General features: G+C 42.5%; 1 protein-coding gene across 18 annotated transcripts in view; it reads left to right on the top strand.

Annotated features, from left to right (window-relative positions):
- Nucleotides 1-17,642, top strand: part of LOC122565203 (receptor-type tyrosine-protein phosphatase S-like) — a 210,088-nt gene that overhangs the window by 171,297 nt on the left and 21,149 nt on the right. For all 18 annotated transcript variants that reach the window (XM_043720928.1, XM_043720933.1, XM_043720934.1 and 15 more), the window contains 3 exons: nt 6,348-6,526; nt 11,309-11,435; nt 16,824-16,949. In XM_043720928.1, coding sequence (XP_043576863.1) covers nt 6,348-6,526; nt 11,309-11,435; nt 16,824-16,949 — 432 coding nt within the window. The remainder of the gene's footprint in view (nt 1-6,347; nt 6,527-11,308; nt 11,436-16,823; nt 16,950-17,642) is intronic.

Raw genomic sequence — 17,642 nt, 5'->3', positions numbered from 1 at the left:
CCGATTATCTCGCCATATCTTTGCTTAGCAAAATCAAAAGGCAGAAGACTACTGCAGTTTCTCCTTAGACAGTTCGTCCAGTGCAGATTTTAAAAGCTTGTAGCAATCCCTCCTGAAACGGAAAGTTATAACTAAATGAGGTGTACATGCACTTTTGTTAACTAACTCTAACTGTGCTATGAGGAAGAAACAAGAGCTTGCATTTATGTAGCAGCCTACCATGTCTTGGACCATCCCAAAATACTTCATAAACAATGAAGAACTTTTCAAGGACTCTTGTAATGTGGGAAATGCAGTAATTAATTTACCACAGCAAGGTTTCTACAAACAGCCAGGAGATAAATGGCTCAATCACCATCTTCATGTGTCATTTGGGGGTTAAAAAAGAACCAAAGCAGTGGGAAAACATCCCTTTTGCCCATGACTTGATGAGCAGAATGGCCTGCTTCCATACTATAGAGATTCTATGACTCTATGCTCGAGAGTTTCGACTGGGATCCTGCTTAAGCTCTTATCCCAGAAATGGTACCCTTATTGAATCAGGAAATTATAAAGTCAAAAGTCCAATACACCACAAAAATCTTTTTGTGGTGATCATGGGCGAGGGAGGAACATTGAGCCTGAAGAAGCAGTCCTGAAGAAGGGTTACACCCCAAAGGTTGACTTCTCCACCTCTTGATGCTGCCTGGCTTGCTGTACTCTTCGAGCCTCCTGCTTGTCTATCTTGGATTCCAGCACCTGCAGTTTTTTTGTCTCGAAATGTTGAGCCTGCCCAGAGATTTCTTTAGATCGACCTGAGCGGGCTACCAAAGCCTCGCTTTGCAATGTTGTCTGAAAGAAGACAACTCCAACAATGCAGCACTCCCTCAACATTGCACTAAAATATCAGCTCAGATTCCATGCTCAGCACTGGAAGCTACGACCAAGTGCCTCACACAAATGCTACCAACTGATTAAGAGTGAATATCAGTGAATTAACTGGAACTATGTGGCATTATATTTGATAGCTCATATAAAGGCAGACAATATTGACACTTGATTATTTCAAAGGATATTTTGTAGGATTTCCAGTTAGATTCATTTATTAAATTTGGTATGATTCCACACTCAACATGGTGAAAGTTAAAAGTGCAATACAATTCTTACACCCCTACTTTCAATATCAAGTTCTTCCAGATCAAGTAGAATGTAGTTAGATGCAAGTTCAGCTCCCTTAACTCTGCTTCAATAATGTACTGCAGCCTCAGGAGAACACCCACCTGATGTATTATATCATAGTCTAGATTAGAGTGGTGCTGGAAAAGCACAGCAGATCATAGCCCATTGGTTAAGAGGAGCAGTGGCTGTCCTGTGAGCAAATCAGGCCGACCTAAAATTAAATGTCATTCCAAGGAAAGGTTTGAGGCATCAAGAGTCCAAATCACACAGAAGTTAGTCAAAGCAACCCAACATAAATTCAACTCTGAGCTTGGGCTTATCCCCGAAACGTCGATTCTCCTGCTCCTTTGATGCTGCCTGACCTGCTGCGCTTTTCCAGCAACACATTTAAGCTTTGAAGACTGCAAATACTTTCATCTCATTAATCTGGGACAGGAACCTAGAGATAGTTTTCCAATCAATAGCACTCCTTATCTGTACTGTACCAATTATGTCCTTCCTAAAAATTCAGTTTTATATAGTAAAACGTTGTGAGCTTGTGTTCAGAAGATAAGAAATCTGCACATTTCAGTAACTTGTAGATGCAGAATATGGGGATATCAAAGTGGAAGAAATGTGTGTTTGCATGCAGTGGGACAGTTAGTATAAGATACGGTTGCCTGGTCAGAGTATGATTAATTTTCTGCCTTGCTGTACTTAGTTAACAAGAATCCTACTCCGATAAGATTACACTATTACAGCCAAGTCCTGTCGGTAGGAAGGCGCAACTTATAACAGGTTCTATACATAAGCAATTGATGCTTACGTGCATTTTAGTAGGGAGAAAGAGAGAATCAAGAAACGAAGACAGAGAATGTTGAATGATCTCCGTAAGTCTCGTAGCATCTGTGGAGAGAGAAAGAGAGTTAACATTTCGAGTCAAACAAGACGTGAAGGAAATTTAGCACTGAGGGCATGTCATGATGTTAATAAAGGGACATTTGAGGTAGCTTTTGAAGACAGTGGCAGTTAACAACAGCAATTTAGAAAGCAGTTTGAGGTGGCAGGGATTAATCGGGAAAGACCAGTCATTGGAATGAGGGCAGTTGGATAAATGGGGCTCTCAGAGTACTAGGGGTCAAAATCCCACAGAGTGTGGGAAACAGTCAACTCAATGTGATATTCCCCAGATGACTAATTCCTGACTAAAAGATGGGGTCACCATCAAGCTAAAGGATGGCAGGCAGATGGTCAAAGCTGGTTAGGTGAAGTGTGGAGCTGGGAAGAGCACATCAGGTCAAGCAGCATCAGCGGAGCAGGCGAGTCAACGTTTCAGGTCGGGGCCTTTCATCAGGTGAAAGGTCACAACTTGAAATGTTGACTCTCCTGCTGCTCTAATGCTGCTTTACCGGCTGTGCTTTTTCCAGTTCCACACTTTATTAACTCTGACTTTCCGGGAGCTGCAATCTTCACTATCCCAAAGCTGGGTAGGTACCAACTAGTGCCAGTAACTAGGTCCATCCTTAAATGTAAAATAAAAACCAGGCGAGCACGTCTGTGTGGAGAATTGTTGTGAAGCAGGGAGGGGGCAGTCCCCTCCAGAGCAGGTTGTTGTTGAACGCAGGTGAATGTGCAGGGATTTGAAGACTCTTCTCAAAATTAACCCTGATGGTGAAGTGCAGCCAAAAGCCTTTAGAATTGTAAACGAAAGCTGAAATGCCACAGACCTATCTCAGACCCTCCAGCAAATCGCGATTGTTCATGTGCATTTACCAGTCCCAGACCACCCATGGAATCATTGATACAAGCCCCAGCACCAGTTTAATAACCTTCCTGCTGCCAGATTAAATTTACCTCCACCTTAACTATTGGGGGTGGTTTTGAGATTGGGTTGAGTTCACTCAAAGTAACTGTTTCAAGAGGTTTGCAATGGAATACTTGGGTATTGTAAAATCAATTTAATCGACTGGCCAGAGGCAGCTCCCCAGGCGATAACTTTTCATCATGTGAGCCAAGACTCAACAATAACTGTAAAAACTTGTTTTTATATAATGCCTTTTAGCATAATAAAATATTCCAAGGTGTTTCACCAGAGCACTGTTAAACAAAATTTGACACCAGGGTTACATGTGGAGACCAATGACAAAAAGAGACACATTTTAAAAAGCATCTGGAAAATAAAAACAATTTTAAGTGACTCTTTCTAATTCATTAATGCAATGTGACTGTATTGCAGCAGTGCCTTGCATTGCTGACTGTACCAACATTTATTCCCTGTGTCTAATTGTCCTCCAGAAAATGGTAATGAGCTGTCTTATTAATCTGCAGCAGTCCATGATGGGTATGTACATTCAGAGCACAGGTAGGGAGAGAGTTCCTGAAGTTTGACCCAGTAACACTGAAGGACCTGTGGTATAATTCCAAGTAAGGATGGTGTCTGACTTGGAAGGAAACTTGCAGGTATGACTCAAAAATAGGTGGAAAGGCTTGTTGCGAGAGGGATACAAACAGTTTACAGGAGATAGTGATAAGTAAGTGGGGAAAAAGTTGACAAGTGGAATATAATGTGGAAAAATGCCAAGTTGTTCATTTTAAAAGGGAGAACAAAAGACCAGAGAAATGGAGAAAAGTTGAAGATAGCTGCAATGCAAAGGGGCTTGTGCACAAAGCACAGAAAGCTAGCACACAGCTGTAGCAGGAAATCAGGAAGACTCATGGAATGTTGGCCCTTATTTCAAGGGGGTTGGAGTATAAGTGTAGGGAAGTCTTACTGGAACTGTACAAGGTGCTCGTGAGAACACATCTGGAGTGCTGTGAACAGTTTTGGTCCCCTTATTCACTGGAGGCTGTTCACAGAAGGTCCACTCAGATGGTCCCCAGTATGGAGGGATTGTTTTATGATCAAAGCTCAAACCGGTTGGGACTGTATTTGCTGGAGTTTAGTGGAAATGAGAGATGATCTCATTTAAACCTATCGGATTCTTAAGAGACTTGGCGGGGTAAATGCTGAGAGGATATTTCCCCTCATGGGAGAGTCTTGGACAAGACTGCATCATCTCAGAATAAACGGGTGCCAGTGTAAGACTAAGATGAGGAGGAATGTTTACTTTCGGAGGTTGAGAGTCTTTGGAGCTCCTTGCCACAGAGAGCTGTGGAGGCAGAGTTCTTGTGTGTATTTTAAGGCTGAGTTAGGTCGATTTTTGATAAGTAGGAGAACCAAAGGTATTAGGGAAAGGGAAGAAAGTGGATGTGAGGAATAATGGATCAGCTCTTGATCCTATTGAATGGTGGGGCAGGCCCAAGGGGCTGAACAGCCTTCTCCCGTTCCTATTGCTTATTATCTTATGATCATATTTACTGCCCTTGTCCATCTAGATGGTAGAGGCTGCAGGTTTGGAAGATGCTGTCAAAGGAGCCTTGGTGAGTTGTGAGCAGGGAGGTTTCATATGGAAATTTTAGCTCTTTTGGTTAGACACTAGAGGCAGTGATGGAGTAGTAAAGATCAAAGGGAGAGGGAGACAGACAGACAGAAGAATTTGATCCTAAATTGAATAATAATTGGGAGTGGGAGTCCTGCACTGATTTCAGTTTTCCCCTGCAGAATAATTGCATGTTTGTGTGTGTGAGAGAGAGAGAAAAAGAGAGAATATGTATGTCCGGGGTCAGGAGAAATACTTCCATGTTCGAAAACAAATAGGAGTTGCAACTTAGTCCAGTTTAGTCACCTGGAGTCAAGACAATCAACAGGATACCAATATTATCGATTTCCAATTGCTGCAGCTGTTCATTACCAGCAATGATCCATCCGGCTGATTAGTGCAGCAGAAATGACACAATGGGGTCAGACAGTGAACCAAGCGATTTCCAAAATTAGACTGAAACCAGCCTTTTGATCATTAACAGCTGAAATCATGATTTACCCCCCAGAAGAAAATTTGCAGTTGAACCGTAGCTCAAACACTTAAAAAGTTACGTTTCCACTTTGAGTACAATGAAAGGTAGTTTCAGTCCCTTAGATGATGAGATGGAAGTCTCTGAGGCTTTTATTTTCTTTAGTCACTCTATGGTGCCTGAGAGCCCACATATTAAGTTTAAATCAATCATTCTCATTAACACACATCCAGCATCAGTTGTTAGTCCTTGCAGGTATTGATATTTGGATTTAGGACTTAGCCATTAATGAGGAGAACCTTTTCCAAAACTCTACAAAATTCAGAGCAATCAGTAAACAAGAACAGAAAGCAGTGAATTGCCTAAACGCTGAAGGATGACGGGATTCAGGACAATATCTAACTTATAGAGCACACAGTTTGATTACCACAGCAATGGAGCACAGTGTGTGAGACTTTTTATATCTGCCTGATTTCTTAAAGAATCTTGTTTCTACATCTTAAATATTAATTTCCCTTGCATTCTAATGCACTGCCCTGTGATGTCACAAGATAATCAAAAAGGATGTGCAAGAGAAAGAAGGGAAATCACTGTCCCATTCCTGATGGAGCAGCTGATCAGAAATATGACAAAGCCAGTCTACACTTTGCTCCACCCATTGCACAGCTCAGAGAATAGTAGCAGTGATACTTAGCAGGGTTGCAGGATTCTCCAAATAAAAAACAAACAAAAGTGGCAGGAAATTTTATCTGTTTTATTTTCTCTAATTGAATCCGTTGTTTTCAATATTGTTGTGGCACTGAGGGGTATGGACTTGAAAGGGTCATTGAGACTGGGCGCAGCTCCTTCACCTTAATGAGAGTTTCTCACTTCATGGTTAAGCTCCTCCAGGAGAAAGCTGGACCATCAAGATGGATTTGTTGTCACAATCACTCCCAACCTATGCTATCCTGTCAGGGTGAGGCTAGAATGGACACCTCAGAAAAGGAATTGGAATGATCCAGCTGCCTGCTTGTCAGCCAACCAGAGTGAACCCAGTTGTCAAAGGTGATTGTGTATGGGAGGAGTTCAGAATGTCATCCATCCTTGGTGTTGTTAATGGTCTAGTTTAACCGAAGTGAAATTTCACCAAGTCAGTATGTGTTCCCACTTCGCCAGCCTCTGTGATGGCTGGCTTCAGGCTAGCAGTATCAAACCAGAGGGTAGGTCCTGGTGGTGGTGGGGAAAGCTGGTGGAGGAGAAGACAGCCTTTCAGTCGGACACAAGGAGCGCTTCACTCAGTGCCTCTGCCTTCATTCTCATCTGCTTTTCTTTTCCAGCGCCTGGCCAATTCCAAAGCTCACACGTCCAGATTCATAAGTGCCAATCTTCCATGTAATAAGTTCAAGAACCGCCTTGTTAACATTATGCCGTACGAGACGACGAGAGTGTGTCTACAGCCAATCCGTGGGGTGGAGGGCTCTGATTACATCAACGCTAGCTTTATCGATGGGTACAGGTAAGTGCCCGGGGGGGGGGGGGGGGCGGGGAACCCTCCAGGGAAAATCCTCCATTGTCGACTGCTTGCCACAATTCTCTATCAAATACTGTAGGTTTACAGAGCAATTTTCAGAACCATCTGTTGTGCAGTTTGAAGCACAGTTGTAGCAACAGGAGATTGAGTTTTTAAATTCTAAACAATTTCACACAATTATTAATAGGTTGGACAGGTTGCCCAACATATTCCATAGCAGGAAAAACTGTCATCTGGCAAAAGAGAACTTCAGTTAAAGGCATGGAGCTTAAAAAGCAGTCAACCTAAGTCTTTGCACACAAACTGTTGCTGAGCAAAGATCTTCTTTCATAATTAACCGAATGCTGAAGAACCATGGTGCTTTCTCCCTCTAGTGTTAGCAGTGGCTTGTATGGTCATATAACTCAGTCAGCATTCACAGCACAGCGCAACCTTGCCTGCTGCTGATTTCTCACGTGACTCCAAGTAGTTGTTAACTCGTGTACAACATCCCCATCCCGTGTTGTCCTTTAGTTGTAGTCTGTCAACCATGCATCAAGCTGAGGTCACCTCCAGATGATCTTTTAACTTGTTCCCTTCCCTGAGCTTGGAATGTTGGCATTAAGTGTGAAATCCTGGGTTTTCCTGATCTGCAACACCCAGTGGCATTTCCCATGATGTATTTCTCCAATGAGCCAGTGGCCTATGTTCATGATACCCATTTTTCTAAGGTTACAAGTTTCTCTTCTAAACATATCTTCTTCCTTCTCTTGATCCATTTCATCAAGGACCTTTACAAAGTGTTGGCTAGTGGAAGCATTTGCTTCCAGGTCTTTTTGCTACTGATCCAGTTACTTGGAGTGTGTGACAATGGCCAATCTCTGACTCACTCCCCAAATTCCCACTGCCTTAAATGGAGATATGCTTTGGCACCCCAAGAGAAGGAAATCTGCAGTGCTGAAGGAGGATCCACCCGACAGCTTTGCCAATGGTCTTGTCCGAGCTGTACTTTAATGCTATTCCACAACCCATATTTACAAATCTTAATACCTATCCAGTGCCCCAGATCTGGCATCCTTGGGATCAATGTCCCACCGGACTTTAGACTTGTTCAGGTTTTGGATTCCCAGTCACCCAAAATCTACCAACCCATAATAAATAAATTTAAATCTCTCACTTTCGGTCAATCCGCCATATTATGAATGAGTTGATTCATGAAAATCGGTCGATGGCCACTGCTAAATGAAAACAGAATATAATGGCAGGGCAAATAATATAAATGCTGAGTGACACCCAGATAGAAAAATTACTGTTTCTTGGTCAAGTCTGGTTAGTGGACAGTAGATTTTGGTTCCTGTTGAGCACTGAGCTAGAATCCCTGCAGTATGGAAACAGGCCATTCAGCCCTACAAGTCCACACCGACCCTCTGAAGAGTAAACCACCCAGATCCATTCCCTGAATACATTTATCCCTGAATACAATGGGTAATTTAGGGTCGCCAATTCACCGAACCTGCACATCTTTGGATTGTGGAAGGAAACAGGAGCACCACACGGACATGGGGAGAATGTGCAAACTCCACACAGACAGTCGCCCGAGGCTGGAATCAAACTCGGATTTCTGGCGCTGTGAGGCAGCAGTGCTGACCACTGAACCACCATGCTACCCCCTGTAGAGGCAGCTACCACGTTCCTTCATGGATCATGTTCGTAAGTCAATTTGTTCGCATGTCAGTGCACAATTCAGAATGGAAAGCAGCTGTTCATAATGACAGGAAATGTTCGTATGATGGGTCTTTAAATTGTAAAACCATATATGGTATTGCTTTCACCAGTATAAATGTTTGAGTCAGACATTCATGAATCAGGGGCCCCCCTCTCTACTACAGCACATGATTGAACAACTGACCTTTTCAACCAGGCCGCTGATGGGACAAAGACTCAGACAATCAATCCATTAATTAGAAAAAAAGAATTAAAGAGATTTGAGAGGCCCTATGGGTTTGTGATTTTCACTCAAGTTAGCTCTGCAGAAAAGCTTGTAACTGTGAATATTGAAGCAAGGAATAGTCATTGAAAAGAGCGACTACAATCTGGCATCTACCCCACCCACAGCATTAATACATCCTGTTGCCAGTTGTATCAAAGAATCAGGAAAACAAATGTTTTATTGATAAGCCAAATTCCAAAATTATTCCTGGTATTTTAAAATTCGGTTTCGTGCCATAATTCTGTCAGAAAGACAAACTCTTTAGCTTTGCCAATCAGCAGTTTGTTTGAAAGGAATGAATTGTTTGTCACTAGATTAGTAACTAGCTTGGAAGGGAAGAGTGTGGTTCAGTCTGTAAGGGAAGGTGCACAAGGAGAATTCATGGGCAACTGTCAAATTGATGTAGCAGTTGACTCTGGTGCCTTGTGTTAAACTCTGAACCAGAGTTTGGTTTCTGAAGTTTCCTGAACATTTTTGTTTGTGGGCAGAGGTAACATCAGAACTGTGATGAGAGGTGTCCTCCAGCTTTTCAAGTCGGAGTGCCTCTCTGTCAGTAGATGGCAGCCAAACACACCATCTCAAACTTGGAACAAAGAGCAAAGACCAACCTCAGATGTTGCCTGTCAACATGAAAAGAGTTTAGAGAGCTTGTGTCAAGGACCATGTACCTGTCTGTCAACATGGCAAAGTTCAGTTTCATTTTGAGAATGAGATCAAGCCAGGTTCCGGTCCAAGTTAGGAGTGGAGGTTGGTTCCCACCTAACTTTCTGATCTAAGGGACCTGGCAACTGAGGAAATTCCTGCAAAGCCACAAGGTTTGAGGGCATCCCCTCAGCCGTGTGGGCAAAAGGCAGCCACAAGAATGCTGGGAAAATCTCCAGCTGTACCTCAAGATCAAGGGCAGGCAGAACAATGCAGGACCTGAGAGCAGAGCATCAGTGCAATACAAGCAGACTCAGATACTTTCTCTTGGGTCATCTGCAAGATCTTTAATCCGTTCTGGGAGACTCCTAGACAGTACAGGAAGGTTGGCTACCCTTAATTGTAGAAAACATTTGGCTCACGGACACCAGAGTTGACAGATTTTCAAAAAAAAAAGTCTCTCTGGAGAGAGAAAGAAGAAACAAATCCGCTCTGTCTGTGGAAATGCTTCACTGCCTGCCTCTAGTTGAGTTGGGAGAAAAGCAAAACAAATCAATATGATTATACAAGCAGTCATTTTCAGGTCAAGCCAGTTAGCAATTATTCCACAGTTTAGCAGTTAGCCACCTGTTCTTTAAATTGGTAGCTGACAAAGTACCAACAGCAGAGGAAATATTGCTGATCTACCAAGTAGAAGTGTTGTCTGTGCTGGCAGCTCATGAGTACTCACTCTGCCCCAACAGTGTACAGAGCATGCTATTGTTTGACCAACTACCCCAGGGCACTTTCCAGCTACCCCACAGCTTTTGCCAAATAACTGAGTCCTCTGACCTTCCACTGTCAATCAAATCACAGGCTCTCTCGAATCACCTGTTGAGAAAACTTGGTTGTCCCAAACTTCATCCCCCTTATTTCAAACACCAGCAGGCCCTCTGTCCCAAGCTCCTCCATTTCCCTCCTCCATACCCTCGCTATGGCCCCCATACACCCATGACCCCTGCGTAGCCACTCTCCCAGTATTCACTCTGAGAGGATCTTGTGTAAATAAGAAAATAAAATCTGAAACAAATCTATTCCATCTCTAATCCATCCTCACCAGAGACTAAGAAAACTCCTATTTACAAAACCCATCCAAAACTTTTAAATATCCCCAAGTGACTAAACTGTTATTCAAACTGTGAACCCAAGTAAAATAATGAGTTTTACTTTTTTTGAAATACAGCCAAGCATTCACAATAGCTTAATAATAACCTTGATGTGTGTCAGCAAGGAACTCGGCTGAAACTACACAAGCAGATTTTTTTTTTAATCAACTTGTTCAAATGTGTTGTGTCACATCTCTCTACTGTCTCAAAGGTAGGGACACTACCACTGCATTAAAAGGACCCCACTACATCCAGATGGTAATACTTTTTTTTCTGGTCCCATTCAGATGGCCTGTCAATCAAAACAACTCTGAATGTGACTTATTGTTAATTCTTACAGGTAGCTGAAGTCTTGTCTTTTTCATTTTAAAAGAGGGGTGGGATTTTAAATCCTTCTTAAATAGACCTTATCAGTCCTTCTAAATCATTTTTATGTACTCAATCAATGTGAGGACTCCCGCACTGTGCATTGGATATTGACCTCTGCTCACAGTTTAAGTGGTCTTGCTGAGTTCAGATTTCTCAGAATGCCCCCCCATGTTGTCAAAATTGGATATGTTGGAAATGAAGATGGGACTTCCACGTCCAGTCTCTGCTCACTACTTCAAAGGTCAGGCCAATCCAACCCTTTGTGTCATGAGCCCACGATGGAAGGTAGTTTACTCCTTTCCTTTGGCAGATTAAAATGGCCTCTTTCTCTGTTGGGGGTTAAATGTGTAAATGCATTGAACAAGCTCATTCAGCCAACTCCTTCGGTGCTGATTGACATTCTACTCCATCATGGATTCTGCTTGTTCCATTTAATCTTGGCCACAAACTGTGTGCATTTTACCATATGTTGGATTCTGTCGCACTCATGTAACCCTTCTGTATTGCACCCAATTAAGTATCTCGTAGAGAGCATGCACTTCAGCCATTACCTTTTACCATCTTTGGATGGAGTGATTTCTCTGCTCACTGTTGAGACAATGTCTCTTATCCTAATTAAAGTTTTCTCTATCTTACCTACAGACAACAGAAAGCCTACATAGCCACACAGGGTCCTTTGGCAGAGACTACAGAGGACTTCTGGAGAATGTTGTGGGAGAACAACTCCACCATTGTTGTCATGCTCACTAAACTCCGAGAAATGGGACGGGTAAGTATCATCAAGTTCAAGAGCAGGTCCTAAACATATCATTCTTCCAGTATTCTGCAACTGATTGATTTGTTCTCCATTTTAAATTATTTAAAGTAGCAGAACATTGAAGCCATGCTCACAGCTTTGCTCTGTGTGAGGTAGTCCCTCAGAACGAGGAAGGCCTTTGGTGGTGGCAAGAACCTGTGCTTGGAACCTTTTAATGTGTGGAGACTGTTACTTTGCAGCTACCACATGGTTCTTCTGACCAGGAAACTCTTCCACTTTTACTGCCTGCCATGGGTATATCTGAAAGAGTTACAAATTGATAATCTAGCTGTTTGGCCATGACTTTCATGGCCATCAAGTCCTGAAATGGGACTTGAACCTGGTGTTACTGACCTCAAGGTGGTAATACTATCTATTCCGCCACAAGATTGTTGAGTGTTGACCTCCAATCCTGCAATCATTCAATTCTCAATCTTGGCTACATACCTGTGAGAAGGGCCCTGACCGACCAGAAAGAAAACAAGTCAGAGAAATTGTAGGTCACCCTTCTAGTAATTGACACGAGCAACACTGGGAAAAAAAATGGGTGCCCCGTCAACTGGGTATAGCATTTGTCACAAGGAGACTTCAATATTGAAAAGGAGAAGATTGCAAAGTGGTTCAAACTATGAAACTATTCAGCCAACGAGTGCGTTTTGTAAAAAAAAAAGTCTATTACTTCATCATCATAGTATCCAGCTGCCTTGTGACTATCCTCCATGTGAAGGCATGCTTCCTGCCAACAGTGCAACATTTGCTTTATTTATGTCTATTTATATTATCATCCAGTGGATATTTTGTTAAGATAGGGCCTCAGTTCATCAAAAAATGATCATTTGTTCAAAGAAAAGCTTATGTCCTTCCTGACCTTGGGAGATCTTGGGTGAAGATTAACCATTTTTTTGTTTAAACAAACTTAATGATTGATGTAAAAATATATTCTTTGTCCTGTCTGTAGCTCAGTAATGAAATAAGATAGTGAGCACATTGAGACTGTTCCTGTGACACATGATGTTCATTGAACTGGAGCAGGTTGTAGGAAAACAACACTCAGCTGTGGCATTCTTTTGGCTCATCTAAAAAAGCAGTAACAGATTCATTCACCGACCACTTCCAGATAGGGAGGCTCCTCTCATTTATCTCTCCACCCTGTTGGCACTCTGCCTCTATTTGATGAAGGGCTTTTGCCCAAAACGTCGATTTTCCTGCTCCTCGGATGCTGCCTGAACTGCTGTGCTTTTCCAGCACCACTCTAATCCAGAATCTGATTTCCAGCATCTGCAGTCATTGTTTTTATTCAGATAGGAAGGCTGCCCAGTGTGGTCCTAAAACGTACAGACCACAGAGGCTGTAAATTTAATTCATCATTTCTGCTTTGTTTTCACATTCCGCCTTTTACAAATCTTAGCATTCCTTACAAAAATCTACTTAATATCCATACGAGGACACCAAGTATGTGGTCAGTGGTGAATGGCATGTCCTGCTCATTATCTCTAGGTAAAAACAATGACTGCAGATGCTGGAAGCCAGATTCTGGATTAGTGGTGCTGGAAGAGCACAGCAGTTCCGGCAGCATCCTTTAATTCCTGATGAAGGGCTTTTGCCCGAAACGTCGATTTGCCTGCTCCTCGGATGCTGCCTGAACTGCTCTGCTCATTATCTCTGCCCATCAACAAAGAAAAACCACTTGTACAAGTTATGTGCAGTGTGTGGGAATTTCTGACAAACTATGGGAGAAGCATAATGAGGAGTTTAAAATGTAACCAGTATCTCTGTAGAAGAAGGTTTATTTATGCTTTCTGTCAAGCCACTTCACAATCTTATCACTGGAGCACCTAGTAATTACAATGTCACGATCACAATTAATTCACCAACTCTTCTACCATTTTGAATCTGTGAATCTAACGGTGAGCTTCTGAAGGTTTGGTTATTGGTAATGAAATGAGTTCCCATCTTTGAATTCATCATTCAAACATTGGCTGCTGGGTGTTGGGGCTTTTTCCCCTCTTTGGGACTTCACCACAAGCATCAGCTCTGGGTTTTTGTGAGTGTTACCTCACAGTTTGTACCTGCTGTTGCTGCAGCTAGAGATGTTTTGTCAGATCAGCAAAGAATTTTCACACAGACTCATCCCCTGAGTCTGGCTGTACCTGTAGCACCACATATAATTTCAGATTTATGATTTTTCTGACACAGACTGTCGGTCTTCATGATTGCTTTTGGCAGCTGAGTCAGTCAACGTGGAAGGAGCAGCCCTCCTTGGAGCCCGACTGCGACTATGCCAAGTTTGAAGTTGCTAGGGGTGGAGTAGAAATTGGAGTGAGGCACTTAATTCTGAGGAGAAAGTGCATTATTAAACACAGACATCACTAACTGATGAGTTGCTGAGTCCTGAATGACGTCAACTGACAACCCAACACGCAGAAGCTAGGAAAAGGAGTAGGCTGTTTGGCTCTTTCAGCCTGCAACTCCATTTCATATGATCATGGTGACCCTCTATCTCAATCCCATTTTCCTGTTTTTTTTTCCACCTACCCTTTGATACATTTCAAATCTAAAAAAAATCTTTCTTGAATATATTCAGTGACCTGGTCTTCACAGAATTCCACAGCTTCACTACCCTTTGAGTGAATAAATCTTTCCCCTTCTCAGTCCAAAATGGTCTCTCCTCCATATTCTGAGACCGTGTCACTTGGCTTTTGACTCCCAGTGATTGAAAGCATCATCCCTGTATCTAGTCTTCCTAGCTGCATTCAACTTTAAAAATATTATGTCTTTTATTCTGGACATGTTTACTGAGTGAGTCATCCAGAAACGTCAAAATTGTTAACTGGATATCCAAAGTTAATTTGTTTGAATAGAATGACTGGGACTGCTGTCTGATCAGTTTATTTAGTTTACTCCAAAAAACAGTTTTATAGCCTAAGGAATGTAGTTGTCGAATGAGATATCAGTGAGAAATGGGGCTGGGTTCCCCTCCCCATCTTCTTTTTTGGTTTGTTTGTATCTAAAGGAAGGTTTTAAACTATCAGCTTCTACCAGAATGTCTGGATCACAACAAGGAGATACTTTCTAATTAGAATGCACACCGTTTCATTCTTTTCCCAGGAGGTGTTAAATTCCTGTGGTAATGACTTATTATGTGTCCTTTCATTGTTAGAAACTAGCTCCCCTTTTCCTTTAACCATCCATGTAACTATAACATCCCCATTTACCTGCATACACCTTGAGCAATCATACTTATCTATATATCTTACCTGTGTGTCTCAGTTTCCTTCCAACTATATCTATCTGCCAGCTTTAGATCTTTCATCAAAAGCCTCAGCCAGAAGCTCTATCTTACTGAAGTAATAAGGCTTTATTAAGAACTGCAATTTTGAGGAGCTGTGTATGGAGCACCAAGGAGAGAAAGAGGAGCTCGCACAACCTATTGTATTCAGGTTATTTTCTAATGTCAAGTACAATCAGTTCAGTGGTTAGTTCTTTCAAATTCTTTTTCTTAACCTTTTTTTTCCGAATCAACCTGTTACACTCCTCTGAAGCAGGTGGAACTTGAACCTGGGCCTCTTGGCCCAGAAGTAGGGATACTACTACTGTGCCACAAGAGGACCCTTTGCTAATTCTTTCAAAGAAAATCCATGTAATTTCTTCCATCTATCAGATATTGGCCCTTAAATGGTGCTGGGAATTTGTGGTTTCAAGTGACCATCCTTTATTTAAGAACTAACACTATGCAAATTATTTAGTTATAGGCATTTAATTGTTTTTTCCATATTGATTTATGGGATGTGGCCATCACTGACCAGGCCAATATTTATTGCCCATCCTAATTGTCCCGAGGGCAGTTAAGAGTTAGCCATTGCTTTGGGTCGGGAGTTGCATTTACGCCAGACTAGGTAAGGACAGCAGTGTCTCTCTCTCAAGGGCATTAGTGAACCAGGTGAGTGTTTCCAACAATCAACACGGTAATAGTTATATGATTTTTATAATTCAAATTCCACCATGTCATGGCTGGATTCAAACTGAGGTCTCCAGAACATCACCTGGATCTCTGGAGTAACAGTCCATCAATAATACCACTAGGTCATCCCAATGCAGCTAAACCTTGATCCTGTCTGAAATATTTTGACAAGCCTCCATCAGGAGTCACTGGACCTGGAGCTTTGGCTGACTTTAAGTTGTCAGACCAAGGGCAGTGTAACTGTAACACCAATCCTAACTGAGGTCACTCAAATCAGCACGGACTGTAATTGAGTCTGTGTCATATGTTCAAATTTAACATCTGAAAATGTTCCATCTGCCAAAGATACTGATACTACATCCTAGGGTTTCATAATGGGCGGCACAGTGGCACAGTGGTTAGCACTGCTGCCTCACAGCGCCAGAGACCCAGGTTCAATTCCCACCTCAGGCGACTGTCTGTGTGGAGTTTGCACATTCTCCCCGTGTCTGCGTGGATTTCCTCCGGGTGCTCCGGTTTCCTCCAACAATCTAAAAATGTGCAGGTTAGGTGAAGGGGTAAATGTAGGGGAATGGGTCTGGGTGGGTTGCGCTTCGGCGGGTCGGTGTGGACTTGTTGGGCCGAAGGGCCTGTTTCCACATTGTAAGTAATCTAATCTAATCTAAAAGCATAATCCAGACTGTCCAAACGAACCCCAAGCTCAATAGGTCAATTTCAACATGTCCATCATTACACTTCATTCAGATCTGTGGGCAACTCCAGAAGCTAAGTCTCAGTCTCGTAGTGATTTGTAACAGGCAGGGTTTGCAAGAAGTCCTTTCTGTTATATGCCAGATTGGCGCCAAGAGCAAACCTCTTTAACTTGCGCTGTCTTTTTAGTTATGGACTAAGTTCCAGCCTGTGACACTACCAAACTAATATTGCCATATTAAGCAAGGCTGGCATGACTTTAATACTTGGTGCTGAGTGAATCTGGCAAGTTTACTGCAAGGTATATGCCCTCTTAAAACAACAGGGGCAGCAAGTGTAAGAGAAAACCTCTCCCTCTGTGTTCCCTTCCAAGATATACACCATCCTGACTTGGAAATATATGTCTGTCTCTTCATCATCTCAACCAACAGCACTGCAGAGCTCTTTTGTCACATGGACTCCAGCACTTTGAGAAATGCAGCTGTCCAATATGTTCCCAAGGGCAAGTAAGGATGTATATTATATTTGCCAATCACTCCCATTTCTATGAATATTTTTTAAAAGCTTTCTCATTGCCACATGCTGCCCAGCAGGTACCAGCGGCTTACTCTGAAAATGGAACTTCTGTAAAAGAAAGTAAGATGCACTTGAAAGCACCATGTTTCTTCACACACTGCCACTGAAACACAGATCTGTTGTGTATTTAACAGGAGAAATGTCACCAGTACTGGCCAGCTGAGCGATCTGCCAGGTATCAGTACTTTGTTGTGGACCCAATGGCAGAGTACAACATGCCACAATACATCCTGCGTGAATTCAAGGTCACAGACGCAAGGGTAAGTATCAATCCTCACGTTGCAACAGTTAGAGAAAAGGCTGAAAACCTGAAAGGATACAAATCGCTGACTGCATGTGCGAGTGATTGGGAGGGTGGGGGCACATGCCGAGACTGTGCTTTAAAATGTCCTTACACCATATGGAATAAGGATTGACTGACTATGCGAGGAAATGGAACTTGCCACATTTTGACCTGTGCCAGACTCAACTTGACAAGTGTCATGCTATTGCTACTGTAAGGATTGAAAATTTTAAAACCAACTTCCTTCTGTTGTTTATTTTGTGCTTAAGCCATTTTTGTTGGTGACTTTATTCAGAAAGCTGATGGACTGCAGTTCAACTTGGTGGACTGAAGGGCCTGGTTTTACAGGCAAACAAGCACACACACACGACACACACATAGACACAGGTGTTGCATGCATGCAGACAGGTGGACAGAAACCGGCAGGCATGCACATGCACACAGACAGACAGGTGCACACACAAGCGTGCGCATGTGAATACACACACCCACACACACAAATGGCACACTTGCTGGGTCACCTGAAGTAGACCTTTAGGGTCGTTAGACCTACCCTGCCATTTAATTCAATCATGGCTGATCATCTGTCTGAAATACAACTTTCCCACGCTATCTCTATATCCCTTGAAGTCATTAATCTCCAGGAATCCATTGATTTTTGTCTTGAACA

The sequence above is a fragment of the Chiloscyllium plagiosum genome, chromosome 31 (genome assembly GCF_004010195.1).
Source record: "Chiloscyllium plagiosum isolate BGI_BamShark_2017 chromosome 31, ASM401019v2, whole genome shotgun sequence".
Lineage (NCBI taxonomy): Eukaryota > Metazoa > Chordata > Chondrichthyes > Orectolobiformes > Hemiscylliidae > Chiloscyllium > Chiloscyllium plagiosum.
The sequence above is the reverse complement of the archived record's forward strand: the minus strand, read 5'-3'. Positions and strand labels throughout refer to the sequence as shown.